This window comes from Amphibalanus amphitrite, unplaced genomic scaffold (genome assembly GCF_019059575.1).
Source record: "Amphibalanus amphitrite isolate SeventyFive unplaced genomic scaffold, NRLGWU_Aamphi_draft 000012F_arrow, whole genome shotgun sequence".
NCBI lineage: Eukaryota > Metazoa > Arthropoda > Thecostraca > Balanomorpha > Balanidae > Amphibalanus > Amphibalanus amphitrite.
The window spans coordinates 297704-313926 of NW_024881508.1; the positions used below are offsets into that span (position 1 = coordinate 297704).

Here is a 16223-nt window from a genome sequence, read left to right on the forward strand (position 1 = left end):
AAGGAGCTGCCAGGAGTCATTGAGCCAGACTTACCATTTTACGGAGAAGAACCTCATCTTCGATGGTGTCCAAGTCTACCGTCGGCATCTTCAACGGTTATGTTATCTGAAACAAACCAAAATCCTCATTAGCTGAGTGCGTTCTGGAGTCATGAAACTCTCATGCCCCGGCATTTTAATGAGCTTAGCCTGGCCAGTAGCTGCAACTTCCGATTTAATGCAGCGACTGGCGCCATCTTTGTTTGATCCATTAATGCATACGCGTCTCAGCACGGAGTCGAACACCTGGAACACGATAGCGCCTTCAATATGCCGTGTCAGAAACTCGACATCACATCCTGTGTCCAACATTCTCAGAAGAGCACAGGGCAGGAGTTGGGTCAACGGATGCACCATATCCCGCGCCCTGCTGGGGGGTGTTTGAACACCCCCCTTGTGGTTTTTCGCGAATATCTCAAAAACGGCGGCGCGGAGCGCCGCCGTTTTTGGTACACCTTATCATACATCAATTCTACACATGTTGTGAAAATTTCAGACCAAGTTCATTCAAGGTCAGGTCACCAGGTCACTTGAAGTGACCTCACCTCATAAAAAGTTTCAATGTCTGTCATTGCTACACCGAGTGATCGATCGCTTTGAAACTTTCAGCGATTGATAAGGGTAACAGTATCTATAAAATGTATATCTCAGAATCTTGATATCGGTGACCTAAGGTCAGGTCGATTTTGCGACCTCCCCATTATAAGTCAATGGGAGAAAATTGAAATGCGCCTCTTTTGGACGAAAGACATTATAAACACTTACAAACACTGAATTACAAGTGGTTTAAACACACTGAACATGAAAATGGTGTCCATGACCCCTATTTATGCCCCTGAGGTCATTTCAGGTCACGAATGGTGTCTAACAGTTTTTCGCAAATAACTTTTGATAGAGGCATGCTAGAGCGGTGAAAACGCCTTAGATGTGTTCAGCTCGACGATACGGATCGACTGATATGCAACATGACCTTTTCCGGTCAGGTCATGACCTTGACCTGAGGTCAAATTTTCAAGTTGACCTTTCAAGGTAAGTTATAGTTCATTCGATGCGTCTTGACGAGAGGAACAGGATGCCGGTAAAAGTAAGCTCGTACAAGGCTTGGGTCAAAAATTATTGCAGAAAAACTGTTTCCGAAAAAAAAATCTGCTATTTTTGCAGTTTTTGCCCCTGCAGGCAAAACCGTTGACGTTAGGTCAAATCTGAGAGAATTACTCAGAAAGGGCGTTAATAGGGCTATCGAATGCGCTTTTCCGCGGCGCTTTAGCTCTATTGGTTCCCGAGTTATGCGTTGGCTTCCTGGAAATTGTCGACATTCGACCTGAAAATCGGCGAAATTTTGCCTTCAATGACCTCTGGTGACCTGACCTTTGACCTGACCGAAAAAGTGACTGAAGTAATTTCGCCATTATTTTTGGCGCTCTTTCGAACGCCGCCTTCCGCGTATCGCTACGTGGCCCAGGAGCCGAGTTAGAAGGGGGGTGCTCAAACACCCCCCCCCCAGCAGGGCGTGGAAATCCAGGACCCCCAGCCGGGCGCGGGATATAGAATCTGACAGCTTGTCATCAGCTTATCGGAAACATTCGTCCGAGGACAGGTCGGCTGCACGAGTGACCTGACAGACGACTGTAGCAGATCTGGGACATGATGCGCTCCGTGACCCCATAAGGCGGCTCCGTGACAGATCGAGAAGGGGCTCCGTGACCGATCGAAACACACCTGGACAGACCGATCGGTCAGACCGCACATCACCGACCGGCCGGGTTTCGTCAGACCGGGTCGGGTGAAAACGAAAAGTTCGCCGAACGGGCGCCGGAACTGACACCGTGACCATCGAACGGCTCACCGTGACCATTAACAATATCGCAACAGCATCCAGAGGTGCACATTGCAGAATAATTTTCGTTACATTCCAATGTTTCCAGTTGGCGAAGAATTATGCTTAACTACACAATGCACAGTCGAAACGATAAAATGCATACAAGTGTCACGGATTGCCTTTAGATGAAGAGTGTAACTGCATAGTTCACGCGCGCGCGATAATATTTCGGTATGCTGACTGGGAAAATGAGGAGGGAGAGATTTGAATGAACTTGAACTAGAAATGAATGAAATAACTTTGATCTTGAATACCAAGCGAGTTTGCGATGAACTGTACTTGAATACTGTGTAACTGTAAATGGTGAAATGTGAAATAATTCATCCATGTCATACTTGTTCGAACAAAGAAATACAGAATCTGGCTGAAACGTAACTTCAAGGTAAAGTATGTGAGAACGTAGCATTAGCGTACCGTAACTGACGTTGAGACACAACATTACTGGCGACCCTGGCAGGACACGACATGGAGAAGTATTTAGAATTAGCGACCCGCTATGGGTTACAAGGCGAAGAGGCGCTCAAGTTCGCAACGGAACGTATGGATAAAGACATGGAGCGAGAGGAAAGAAGACTGCAACGAGATGATGAGCGCGAGAAGGAGAGAGAATTACAAGAAAAGCAGCGAGAAGCACAGGAGAAACAGCGAGAGGAGCAGCAAAGGCAGCGTGAGGAAAATGAAAAGCAAAGAAAGCACGAACTACAAATTGAACAAATGAGACTTGAAAGCAACAGAGAGAGTCAAGACAGCAGGAACACGGAGGTCAGATCAACGGCAAAAAGACCAAAGATACCGACCTTTGATGACGGAAAAGATGACATGGACAATTACCTTAACCGATTCGAGAGAATCGCGGAGGTGAACCAGTGGCCACGCGGAGAGTGGGCGGCTAACTTGAGCGCACTGCTCACCGGCCGGGCTCTAGATGCGTATTCGCGACTAAGCAGGCAAGAGTCTGAAGACTACGATCTTCTGAAAATGGCCCTTCTGATGAGATACGGCCTGACCGGCGAGGGGTATCGTAAGAAATTGCGCGAATCACGACCCGAAACAAATGAAACGGCCGGACAGTTCATCACTCGACTGACCAACTACGCAACTCGATGGGTCGACCTGACAAACACTGAACACTCATTCAAGGCAATGCGCGACCTAGTGATTCAAGAACAGTTCCTGGAGTGTTGTCCGCGAGCACTGCAAGTCTACATCAAGGAGAAAGGGGCGGACGACCTGGAAGAAATAGCATCCTATGCAGCAACCTACACGGATGCACACGGCCGCTCATTCTACAGCCTATGCAGAGCGTCGGGCGCTCCTGTGGAAAGAACTCGACCCGAACGACGAGTGAGCCCTCACGGCTCAGCAACGGCGCTGCGAGCCGCTCGTCAGGAGCAGTCGCCTCGCTGCGCCTTCTGCGAGTTCCCGCATCCGGCGGAAGAATGCAGAAGAGTCAGAAGCTGGACGGTGACCGAGAAGCGTGACCGACTGAGGCGTACTGGCGCCTGCTACTGGTGCCTTCAGACCGGCCACCGCGCGGCGGACTGCGCGGCTGGCAAGTCACGCTGCACCGGCTGCGGTGGAAGGCACCACGCGCTCCTCTGCAGCGGCTCGACCAGCGCTGCCGTCAACGCCGCCGCCGCCGCCGTGGGGACCTCGTCAGCCATGGACGATGCCACCGCTCTGACAACAACCTTCCAATCGGATCAAGAAGCAAGTGCCACCGTGACAGCAGCAAGTAATACCAAACAAGATAAGATTTTAATGCAGACGGCGCGAGTGAAAGCAAATGGAGACAGCAGCTCAAGGATGGTGCGGATTATGATCGACTCGGGAAGCAATCAAACTTTCGTGAGAACGGCGGTGGCCCGCGAGCTCGGCTGCCACGCTCTGAGCAGCGAGCCATTGAAAGTGGAAACCTTTGGCGGAGGCCAGACGGAGTCACGTCTGACACGAAAGGTGCAACTGTCCCTGAAGGCGAACAACAATCGTGACATAACTATAGCGGCTTACGAGGTGCCAGAAATATGCACCGCGCCTCCAACAGCCTTGGTCACCGAGCTTCAGAAGTACCCCCATCTCAACGGGCTCCAGCTAGCAGAGCGGTCGGATGGAAGTTCTATGAGTCAGGAGATTGACATTCTCATCGGACTCGACAACTACCGGGAAGTGATCGATATCGATGGAAGAATAAAAATGTGTGCAACTGGGCCAGTGGCCATGGGTTCTCACTTTGGCTGGATCCTCGCCGGGCGGGTGCAGTCAGAGAGTGAGAGTGCCACCCCAGTGATGGCCAACTTCATTCGTGCTGATCACAGGGACGAGCTCGAAAATCTTTGGAACCTGGAAGGCATCGGCATCAGTTCAACTGGAGTGAGTGGAGTGAGCAAGAAAGAAGAAGATGACGAAGAAGCTTTTCGTCATTTCCGGGAAACATGCCGTCGTCTCCCTGACGGGCGCTATGAAAACCGCTGGCCCTGGAAAGACGGGGCCGCCCAGAGCTTACCAACCAACGATCAGCACGCGCTAGCCAGACTGAAAGCGTGCGAGGCTTCTCTTCGAAAGAACGGACGTTTGACAGAATACGATGACGCCATTCAAGCCTACTTGGAGATGGAGCACGCAGAGAAGGCGCCGGTCCAGCCAGACGGTCCTGTGCACGTGCTGCCACACCACGGCGTCTTCAAGAAGGAGAAGGTCCGAGTGGTATTTGACGCGGCTGCCGGTCATCCAAGGGGTCTCAATGACTTCATTCTGACTGGTCCAAACCTCATCGCAGATCTGACCGGTATCCTCCTACGGTTTCGCTTCAACAGGATCGGTCTGACAGCGGATCTAGAAAAGGCGTTTTTGCAGCTGTCACTCCATCCGGCCGATCGTGACGTCACGCGGTTCCTTTGGAGGAGCTGCGCGTCGGACCCTGAGCCAACGACCTACCGAATGACCAGGGTCGTATTTGGGGTGAATGCTTCGCCGTTCCTGTTACAGGCGACCATACGACAGCATCTTGACCTGTTCAAGTCGTCAGACTGCGAACTGGTCGACCGCCTGCTCAGAGATATCTACTGCGACGACTTGATCACCAGCGTCAGTTCAGAAGAAGAGGCTCACCGAGTGAGGGACAGGACAGTGGAGATCTTTAGTGAAGCCCAGATGAACATGACTAAGTGGACAACGAGCCTCCAGTCGCCGGTCGATCCACAGCAGCTAGGAGACTGCCCCTACCAAGGAAAGAAGGTGCTGGGGGTGAGCTGGGCCCCAGCCACGGACGAGCTAGTCATCATGACTGATCAGCTCGCTCAGCTGGGAAGCTCTCTCCCGGAGACGAAGAGAACGATCCTCAAGATAACGGCAAAATTCTATGATCCCCTGGGCCTCCTAGCTCCGTTATTGGTACGAGCCAAGATGATGTTGAAGAGCCTGTGGAAAAGTGGAAGAGGATGGGACCAAGCCGTCACGGAAGAAGTACAAGGGCAGTGGAGAAGGTGGCTGTGCGAGCTACGAGAGCTGGGCAGCTTCAGTGTGCCGAGATCTTATGGGCTCACCGCAGAGAGCCCGTACCAGATCCATATATTTTGTGACGCAAGCAAGGAAGCCTATGCAGCTGTGGCCTATATCCGGACGGGGAATCAGGGACAACTTGCAAGTACGGCCCTAGTTATCAGCAAGTCGCGCCTCTCACCCAGCCAGGAAATGAGCATACCCAGACTCGAGCTGACCGCCGCTCTTATCGGTGCACGACTCCTGACTTACGTGAAGCAGCAGTTAACAGTGCCGCCACAGAACAGCTTTTTATGGACCGACTCTATGGTGGTTCTCAGTTGGATCCGCAGTGACGCCGACAGGTGGGGAGTGTATGTGAGGAATCGCATCCGAGAGATTCAGGGTGTGAGTGCTACTGAGAACTGGGGACACTGCCCCGGGTGCGAGAACCCCGCCGACCTGCCCTCTCGGGGCATACCAGCAAACCGCCTCAACAGCGACCTCTGGCGGCACGGGCCTAAGTGGCTTACACAAGATCCATCGAGCTGGCCTCAGGACCGGAGCAGCGACCCAGAGCCAGATGAGTGCAGACAAGAGGAGAAAAAACGGGCACTGCCGACCATCAGCAGCGCTGAGGGAACGGATCATCAGCTCTTTGACCCAGTCAGACACAGCACGCTGAGCCGCCTGCTGAGAGTAACTGCCTGGATATTGCGTTGGGCTCACAACTGCCGAAATCAAAACAAGAGATGTGGGCCGCTCACCGCAGAAGAAATCAGTGAAGCGATGAAACACTGGATTAAGTCTGCTAAGACTACGTTCCATGAGGAAATAACGGCACTACAAGAAGCGCGGGCGTTGCCCTCGAACTCGCGTCTACGATGTCTGATTCCTGCGCTAGAGAGTGGGATACTGAAGAAGGTAGGGCGCCTTCAAGAGTCCCTTCTGAGTGAAGAGGAGAAGTATCCGGTCATTCTGCCTTCGAACCACCGACTCGTGCAGCTCCTGGCCGAAGACATGCACCGGCGACTGTGCCACGCCGGCGCTCAGCAGGTGCTAGCCGCGCTGAGGGACCAGTATTGGATACTGCGCGGCCGCCAGGTCGTCCGTGCAGCTTTGCGTCGCTGCCCAAATTGTGCGATCTTCCGCGCTCAGCATCTCGGTCAGGTGTCGGCTCCGCTGCCGAGCAGCCGGACACGCCCCTCACGGCCGTTCAGCTACACCGGAGTCGACCTCGGAGGCCCTCTGCTCGTCCGAAGGACGGCACGTCACCAAGTGGACAAGCTGTATTTCGCCGTATTCACTTGCGCCGTCACACGAGCACTACATTTGGAGCTGGTCTCCTCCCAGAAAACTGAGGATTTCATCAAGGCCTATCGCAGATTCAGCGCGCGCAGAGGGGAGCCTCGGAACCTGCTAAGCGACAATGCAAAAAACTTCAAGGGAGCGGCTACGATATTAGCTGCCGAGGGAGTAGCCTGGCACTTCATCGTTGAACGAGCCCCCTGGTGGGGCGGATTCTGGGAGCGAATGGTCGGCTTGACCAAGCTCGCACTTCGCAGGACACTGGGCAGGGCGCTGCTCGGCAGAGAGGAACTTGAGACCGTGCTGTGCGGCATCGAGGGCGCCATTAACGCCCGCCCTCTCACGGCGGTCAACGATGATCCCGATGACCGGCGTCCACTTCGTCCAGTCGACTTCTTACAATGCCCTCTGGGGGACACGTCAGACGAAAGTGAGGAAGACCTGAGGAGCCGACGGCGGTACCAGCACACCGTCGCGTCTCACCTCTGGAGACGATGGCAAAGGGAGTACCTGAGAAACCTGCGGGACTTCCAGCATGCCTCACATGCCAACGAGGCCAGTGTGGGGGACCTCGTGCTCATCGAGGGCGACCAGCGTAACCGACTGACTTGGAAGACTGGCGTCATCCAGCAGCTACACCCCGGCCGGGACGGGCGCGCACGGGCGGCGACCCTGCGCACAGCTGATGGTGACCGGCGGCGGCCGGTTCAAAGGCTCTATCTGTTGGAGGGTCATCGGAGCTAAGCGCCACCGGTCACGTGTGGGGAGGGTGTCACGGATTGCCTTTAGATGAAGAGTGTAACTGCATAGTTCACGCGCGCGCGATAATATTTCGGTATGCTGACCTAGATATTTGGGAAAATGAGGAGGGAGAGATTTGAATGAACTTGAACTAGAAATGAATGAAATAACTTTGATCTTGAATACCAAGCGAGTTTGCGATGAACTGTACTTGAATACTGTGTAACTGTAAATGGTGAAATGTGAAATAATTCATCCATGTCATACTTGTTCGAACAAAGAAATACAGAATCTGGCTGAAACGTAACTTCAAGGACGCGATGGACGCTCCTCAGATGCCAGCATGCCTGCCGCCGCTACGAAGGGGTCCCTCATGAACACATTCTGCGCTCTGATGCGCGACATGTGGACATCCTCGGACGAAACGGAGCGGGTGCTCACCACCGCACCACTCAAGTCGATGATCCAACGGCTCGCGCCGCGCTTCATGGGCTCCCAGCAGCAGGACGCGCAGGAATTCCTCAGATATCTGGTGGAGGGACTTCACGAGGACGTGAACCGGGTGACGAGCCGGCCAAAGCCGATCACGACCGACATCGGCGACTTCAAGGTAAAGTATGTGAGAACGTAGCATTAGCGTACCGTAACTGACGTTGAGACACAACACAAGCGTGCAATACGATATATCCTCACTCTTTGGAAAACGGATGTCTACATACATCGGCTGATAATAGCCGTTTTCAGACGGCCATCTGGTACACATTTGGTGCACATCTGGTACAGATTAGGTGCAGATTTGGTCAAATCAGGTTCAGTGTGTCTCTTAGCAGCTATCAGCTAGGGCTGCACTGATTACTTATATGCCTGCTTTGTCATATTATCAGAGAGCATCATCGATTAAAACACTGAAATAAATTCATAAAATGAAGATATTTGCTGTAAAAGAAATTAGGTGCAGATTTTGGTCAAATCAGGTGCATTCGCCGGATAGCCCGTCGTGAAAACGGCTAATATGAATCGTGCTTTTTAAGTATTTTGTTACTAACTACCTACCTACAGATTCGATTAATGGTGAAGCGGCTGTGCAATGCATAATGCATAAACAACATTCTACTTCAAAACCCATTAGGTGGAGCCAACCGTGAACCAATCACGTAATCACACCATGCTTATCATAACTACATAAGCGTACGCTCGTTCCCCGATTTGCGTACACACCCCAAAGTCTGTTTTGACGAACATCCTAAAACTGCTCGTCGAGGACACGCCATAAACGTCTCTCCTCGGGTCGACTCTGGTGGAATCCAGTTGTTCGGGGACGTTCCGTCTCCCAGAGGGCACAGGTAGGCCGGCCAAGGGCTCATTATGTGTGGGCACGGTCCGAGATGCCGTTTAAGGAGCTGTGGGACGCCGATGGAGGCGGGGGACCCCGGGCGGCAGACGCGCCCCTCGAGGCGTCCTCTGATGGCGGTGATGGGGGGGGGGGGGGTGGTGGGTGGGTGGGAGGTGATGGTATTGGTGATAATGGGTATAGGGAGGATGGTACGTGAGTATTGTAAATGGTGGGTCTAAGAATGACGAGGGGCTTAATGATATAGGGCTCAAGAGAATGAAAATTACATATCCACGGTTTTGGGTAACAGTAACTAAAAACAATTATTGCATAAGTCAATAGGTACTCTGTAGCAGAATGCACAAGATTAACGAGATCATGGGGGAACAGGGGCTCACAAAAGGCTCGTCAGCAAAAACAATGCATTGCGAAAGCATTGAGCGCGCAAAAACAGCAGGGACATCTGACTAACGTCGGGGCGGCATGCAAAACTGTCTGGTCACGCCGCCACCTCGCACTTCATGAACGGACAATGGGCTCGGACAGAGAACAGGCGGTGCTCCGGCGTCCGTCCCATTCCGGGGCCGCTCCGAGGCCAGTCAGCAGTCCGTTATCACAGTCAGCTCAGCAATGAAACGGCATGGGACGGGCCCGACCACGTTTGGGGTAGTGAATGATGAGCTAATAATGAGCTAACGCCCGCCGTCTCCCGCTCAGATGACGTGGTCGCCGGTGAAGTCGTTGGTCCGGGACCATCGAGCCAATCGGGCGGCGAGAGTTGGAGCTATCGCTGACCAGTTTTACGGACTCGACAATCATGAGTTATAGGTTATGAGCTGCGTAAAGCCGAACGGCCTTTGCGGGGTACAGGCTCCCTGTTCAACACTATGGGCGCAGGATGGCACGTGGGCGTTATCACTCAAGCCAATCACACAAATCGCTCCAGTCGCCAGCATTGAGACGTTATCAGTTCCAACTGTAGTGCAAACATGGCACACACTGCGCTAGATCTGCAACCATTAGCATTTCATCTGTCGACTGAGACGCCCGTGAATTATGAATTATTCACGGACCACACCTCGCAGCAGCCATGAGTCCGGTGCAGGTTGCTGTGCGTGCGCAAAGACTAGTGATGTACGAGACGACCCCCGGCACGGTCCCTGGGTATCAGTGGGTTACTACCATCACCAGGTCAGGGCGAGTCCCCAGGCGGTACAGCGCCGAATGATCTGGACCACGCTTCACGAGGTGTGGCACGGGCGCCCTCCGTTGCATCAGCACCTTGTAGCTAATGGTTGGAGGCCGCAGGCTACGGTGGAGAGGGGACAGTACCAGGTGCTCAATGTATGCGACTGTTGTCCAAACGCATCCGGGACACATCTCAGCGCGGAGCGACAGGCGATACACGGGAACGGACGTGCATCCGGTCCCATGTCGGCCGATGACACGGTGGTGTCCGAGGACTGCCATATAAGGCAGGGGTAACGCTGTCGACCTGTACATGCACTACAACGAATATCGACACGCTTATAAGGGCAAGCAGACAGATACAGACACTTCAAAAAATATCAGATAAGAAACAGATAAGGTTATGATGGCAAGAAAGCGTATTGAAATACGCGAAAGTATTGGAAGCCAAGGCAGCTGTTCTATACCGGCACACATAGTCCATTTCCATAACAGGTGCAATACTGATTGCATCCAGCTCAGCAAAGGCCATGGCGAGCCATTGTATTTTATGTGTATTTGGGGAGCATGTCTTTTGGCTGTCTTCATTGCCGTCGTAAAAGGAGCGTTGCGTTGGCTAGCTTGATATACAGCTTTCGATGTCGGACATTGAATTACACTCCTTTCTTTCAGCTTTAGGAATAAACGCTGTTCGATCCTCTCTGCTATTAATAGGCAGAGTGCATCCGATGCAGCTCTTCTGCAAAAGCCATCTTGTCTGCCCACACACAAGCACACATCAAGCGCGCCGGCTGCTCTGCCCACTGGCGCAGGTCAGCTAGCAGAAGACGCGGGACGCTCAGCTAGCAGAAGACGGCGGAAGGCTGTTCCGTGGGGACGGGCCGCACCACTCTGTCACCGTCCGCTCATCCATCAGCGACCGCTGCCAACCGCGCCGCCTCGCCCAGCGCCCACACGGCAGTCAAAGCCAGGACAGGGGGATAAGGCCACACGGTGGCCAAGCCAGGACAGGGGGAGAAGACCACACGGCAGGTAAAGCCAGAACAGAGGGATAAGACCACACGGCGGCTAAAGCCAGGACCGAGGGAAGAGAAAACAGAGCAGCTGAAGCCAGGACAGATAAAGGGCCACACAGCAGCTAAAGCCAGGACAGGGGGATAAGACCACACGGCAGCTGAAGCCAGGACAGAGAGAGAAGACCACACGGCAGCCAAAGCCAGGACCGAGGGAGAAGAAAACACAGCAGAAGCCAGGACAGATAAAGGGCCACACAGCAGCTGAAGCCAGGACAGAGGGATAAGACCACACGGCGGCCAAAATCAGGACCGAGGGAAAAGAAAACACAGCAGCTGAAGCCAGGACAGAGGGATAAGCCCATACATAAGCTTCAGCCAGGATAGAGAGAGGCTACCACACAACAGCTGAAGCCAAAACTCCGCAAGAACAGGCGGAGAAGACAGCACAACAGCTTTGGAAAAATAGGGGAAATGGCCCACACGGCAGCTAAGGCCAAATTCTGTAGGAGCCAGCGGAGAGGCCTACACAGCGTGGCTCTGGCAGAAGACGGGAAATGTCCCACATGCAAGCTCAGCAATAGCTTCGCCAGAACAGACATATCATTCACACAGAAGTTTTAGCTGCAGAACAGGCGAAGAAGCAGCCAAAGCGGCTTCAGAATAGACTGAATGAGAACTCCCTGAAGTCACATTCGAGGTGGATGGGCTGTGTTCAGCTGTGTTTGAAGACGGATCAACAGCTCTGGGTATGAGCAGTCAGCAGTTTCTTAAATCAAACACGAACTCGGCGCTTGTTTTGTCTAAAATCTTGAATAAAACAAATGAAACCACGAACTGCTGACAGCTGAACGTCTTATACAATCCTTCCGTTCCGGACGTTAAGTTATGCCGCCCATGCCATGATAGTCCGTAACGATAAACCTATTCAAACGGGTACCACTATACGGTAGCTGGATTTAATGCTAATCCAATTACTATGCACTGGTGCGGCGCCGGCCTGTGTCCTGTGACAGGAAGACGAGGTCCTGTTCCGTCCGTTAGAACACCAGTTGGTGTAAAAGGCCCGACTAGACCGTATCCGGCTGTGGATAAATATGTAGAGCCAGTCCGTGGTCCGTGATAGGCCATTCCGTGCCCCATGGCCGTGTATGGTAGTAGCTATGCGACTCCGCGGAGACAACGGGTGACCGTAGGAAGTTTTCCATCACATACAAAGCAATGCCAGCGATCTACCGGTCGATAAGGAAGGAGAGCCGGGTGCACAGATGCACATTCAGATAGGCACTGCAGGCGGAATCCGGACGACGCGCTGTCGTCACGGACGCAGGTGCAGGTGGCTCGTGAAATCCGACGCTGGATTGCACAGCGAAGACAGGGCAAAAGGTACTCTGCGATTCATAGAAACACAACCGTCCGAGGATCAATCCCGATCGGCACCATAACGGGAGGCGGGGGCACGGTATCGGACGGTAGGCAGGCAACCGTGCCTAAACAAGGCAAGAGCAGCGCACTGAATGCGCTTAGGTAGATACTCGGTAGTTACATACACTTCCTATCGCAGCAGCGATAGAACGTCACCAGCCGAGTGGAAGGCTGGTGCAGTCTGGATTGAATTGCACTGGAGGAATAACTATGCAATGGATTTAATAAAAGCGCCTTTCTGACCGCTGCTCATCTTTACCAATCGCGGGAAGGTAGAGTTTGAGAGAACCGTAGCCTTAGGTAGAATAGAGCATGGTAGAGCACCGTAAGTGGGTAGAGTGTTTACTGGTTATAGCGCACAGGTAAAGTTATCTAGGGGCCTGTTCCAGTCGCACTTCCTAACACCTCTAAACTCCTCCAAGAGCAAGATAGAGGAGGTTGGAGCAGGGCCCTCCTTGGCTTTGTAGGGACTAGAGCTGCCACTGGAACAGGGAAGCGATCTTGGAGGAGTTTAGAGGTGTTAGGAAGTGCGACTGGAACAGACCCTAGCACTTGTGGGCCACTGTCTTTTTAACCTTCGTAATCACTAATCATCATCGGCACAGACTTCTCAGCCGCAGCCGATATCCCATCCCGTTCCTCCAGATACATCCAGTTCGTGACGACCTCCCGCCGGGCTCACGATCTCTCCTGACGAGCGGCGCCCCATCAGACGGTCAGCCGTGACCTGGCGTGCGCTAACTGATGGGCACCAGACGCCGGCCACTGAAGGTCGCCGCAGATCGTATCAGCGTGGCCGGCACTGTTCCACCGGCGCCGTACCCGAGGCCGGTCCGGCAGTAAGTACACTGGACGAGCCGTCGGATAGCGGCAACAGAAGCAAACAGCGGCATGGTCAACCGCTGCAGGCGAACCCTGCCATTCCAGCAATGTCGCTATCACAGCAGAGTCCACATTCCGTTTAGAGGTGACTTCCCAGCTCAGTATTCGTCGTCATAGCGGGTGACTTTTCAAAGGCCAGTAACCCGTCGGTCTCGAGCCGAGGGTGCCGGCTGTCGCCGTCTCAGGCAAGATCCCGTCGGTCCGGAGGTAACGCCCTTCCAGCCGAGTCTGCTTAGGCTCGGAGGTGACAGCTTACGCCGTCACACCTTCAGTCCGAGCGCACTGAGCTGTCATGTGACAGCCGTGTTTGGCTCTGGCGTGAGCGCGGCACAATGTTCATGTGGCCCACCGCCCCTCATTGTCTTTATAGTGGCTAGGTCACCATTGCCTCCGGTACCCGGCACCGTTTGCTCGCTGAGTAGAGCCTGTTGTGCAGGAGCTGTGAAGCTGACCCTCTGCTCGGCTGCAGGCTTTGGAGTGACTGTTGGACACTCCACAATGCAGCGATGAGGGTGAAGGGCGCATGTCACCAACAACACTGGAACGGCCGTCATCCCTCGGCCCTCATGAGGCACCCAGTCATCACAGCGCATCGTCATCCTTCGACCTCGGCCTTCGAACACTACCGTGTCATCTCAACATTCTGGCGCCCTGGCGCTGTTTCGTTGTTCTCCTATATTGCAGCCAATTTACAGTGTCATCCATGTCTCAACCATCCAACCAGCTGCCATGGCGACTGGGTTAACAAAGCGAAGTTGTGTCGCACACCTATACAAGAAGTGAAAGTCGAGGTGTCGGTAGCTGGGGCTCGACTGGTCGCCGTTTTGACGCTCATCAGTCACAGCCATTAATTATCGGGAAATCAAGACGAACACTCCCGCCCTGGTACGCCCCTTCTCGGTCGGACTAGACCGACTTTGGGCGTATCACTGTTCTGGCGAAATACGAGACCATAATGAAGTAATTTGAGGACGGGGACAAATCAGGAGGTTGAGATAAAATATGGCTTGATATAGCTATCAGATACCTATCGAAATGGCAAAAGGCTGCAGATAAGCACTCGGACGCAATTTTTGGGCGGCTTCGATCTTGAAGATCCAAATGGGAGCCGTAAGTAAGAACCGTATGCAGCGGTGTCGCATGCATAGTGAAGGGAGAATAATAAAAAATGAAATATAAAGACAGCAGTCTCAGTGTGCACCATCGCCACCCAAGTGTTAGAGGTCGCGGCACATAGTCAAATTCGAAGAGAGACGCTCTCCCTACCGCCGCGAACAGCTGGGTGAGGTCAGCCGGGGCCATCGTCGCCACCGCGCCGTACCGGGACGGCTGGGACCACTTCTGCGCCTGCCATCTGTCGGGCAGTGTTTGGAACTACAGCGGGCGGTGGCCGGCCGGGCCGTGCGGCGCCGTTACCGGGCTATGGAGGCGAATGAAGTGGTGTAAAACCATACGAATTTTACGCTTGTAAAGCAAAAAACGAAAAATGTACACTCGCCACAGTGTTAAGCAAAGTACTGGGAACAATATGGATATAATTTAAAGCTAGTACGATGCGAACTGTTGGTTCCCTAGAGCAGTATTTACATACTTGTATGAGATAGGACTTTAACATTACGGGAGCTTCTAAACTGCGCTCGCAAAGTACTTGATTGTAAATATTTTCATTTAGAGGCAAAAATCTAAAAATGTACAGTCAGAGCGTTGTTCCCAATGCTTCTAGGTACACAATGAGCATAAATTTAGCTCGAAATGTCATCACACGTTGGTTCCCAGTCCAGTTTAAAACGACACTTTGTGCCGCAGAGCCTATCTCTTCCAATGGATGGCGGCTGGGTGGCGGTTGTAGTGGTGGACAAGACAATTCTTGAGTGAAATGAAATCATTTGCTTTCAAAGAAGAAATTTGAAGAACTTGTAATAATTGACAAATGATCGTTAATTACAGTGTATAATTTCAAGTTCATGGCAAATGAAAATATTTTAAACAATGCTAGTGAACCCCAGTACCGCTACGCCAGAAAGCAAGTACTCGACGCACGGTCTGCCCGCCACTTCTGAAAATGGTCCGCGGCCGGCCGGCCGCGACCCGACACGGCCATATACGGCTGTGCCGCGCCACCACACGCCTCAGGTGCGCCATGTACGGAGCGCGCTGACCACAGGCCGGTGGTCAGGACACCAGTAGATCAGCGTGAGGCGCGGCTCAGCCGAGCCTCTTTCTGCATGTTGATCGAGGACAGCCAAGTCGCTTATCGACGATCATCACTGCCGAGAGGCTTACCGATAATCATGAGACTGTTGAGCTGTTCACTGCTGATTCGTCTTCAGGACTGGACATCTGAAGGACATGAATGGTCGAATGGACATTCTGTAATCGACCCGCTCTGTAACACTCACATATCGGATGTATCTCTCAGAGAAAATTGCTGATTTAGAGCAGCGCATAACACTCAGTATACAAACTAAACGGCATCTTGGGGAGAACATAACGGCAAGTATCTCGGTCAAGTCCAGTGCATGTCCAAGGCGAGAATGTATTAGGCCGTGACTATAAAGGAGAGTCATAAACTAGTTATACGACACAACTGCCGATGTTGCTATTTGATTTGGATCAAGGTTCACACTTCACAGTCCAGCCACGTGCAGCCTTTGAAGGATATTATATGCATTATACGTAGCCCTGCATTATATGGATTTTTCGTGACAGTAGTCCATTCATATATTTGTAAAATTACTCGCCCTCTCGCGAAGACACTCAGGAGCATATCAAAACCGATCTATACGCTTTTTATGATTGGGAAGCTGAGCGGCCTATAAATTGATAGGTCAGATTACATTTATGGTCTTGGTGTTGTTAAACCGTCGTAAAAGTAAAATACGGCCAGAACCAAACCAAACGCTATCGAAACCTTCCCAACCGGAAAGAAAATCGTTGG

General features: G+C 52.6%; 1 protein-coding gene across 1 annotated transcript in view; it reads right to left on the minus strand.

Annotated features, from left to right (window-relative positions):
* Positions 1-16223, minus strand: part of LOC122382722 (serine/arginine repetitive matrix protein 2-like) — a 120710-nt gene that overhangs the window by 64424 nt on the left and 40063 nt on the right. The window contains exon 2 of the mRNA XM_043368415.1: positions 35-106. Within this exon, the coding sequence (XP_043224350.1) occupies positions 35-88 (54 nt within the window). The 5' untranslated portion in view covers positions 89-106. The remainder of the gene's footprint in view (positions 1-34; positions 107-16223) is intronic.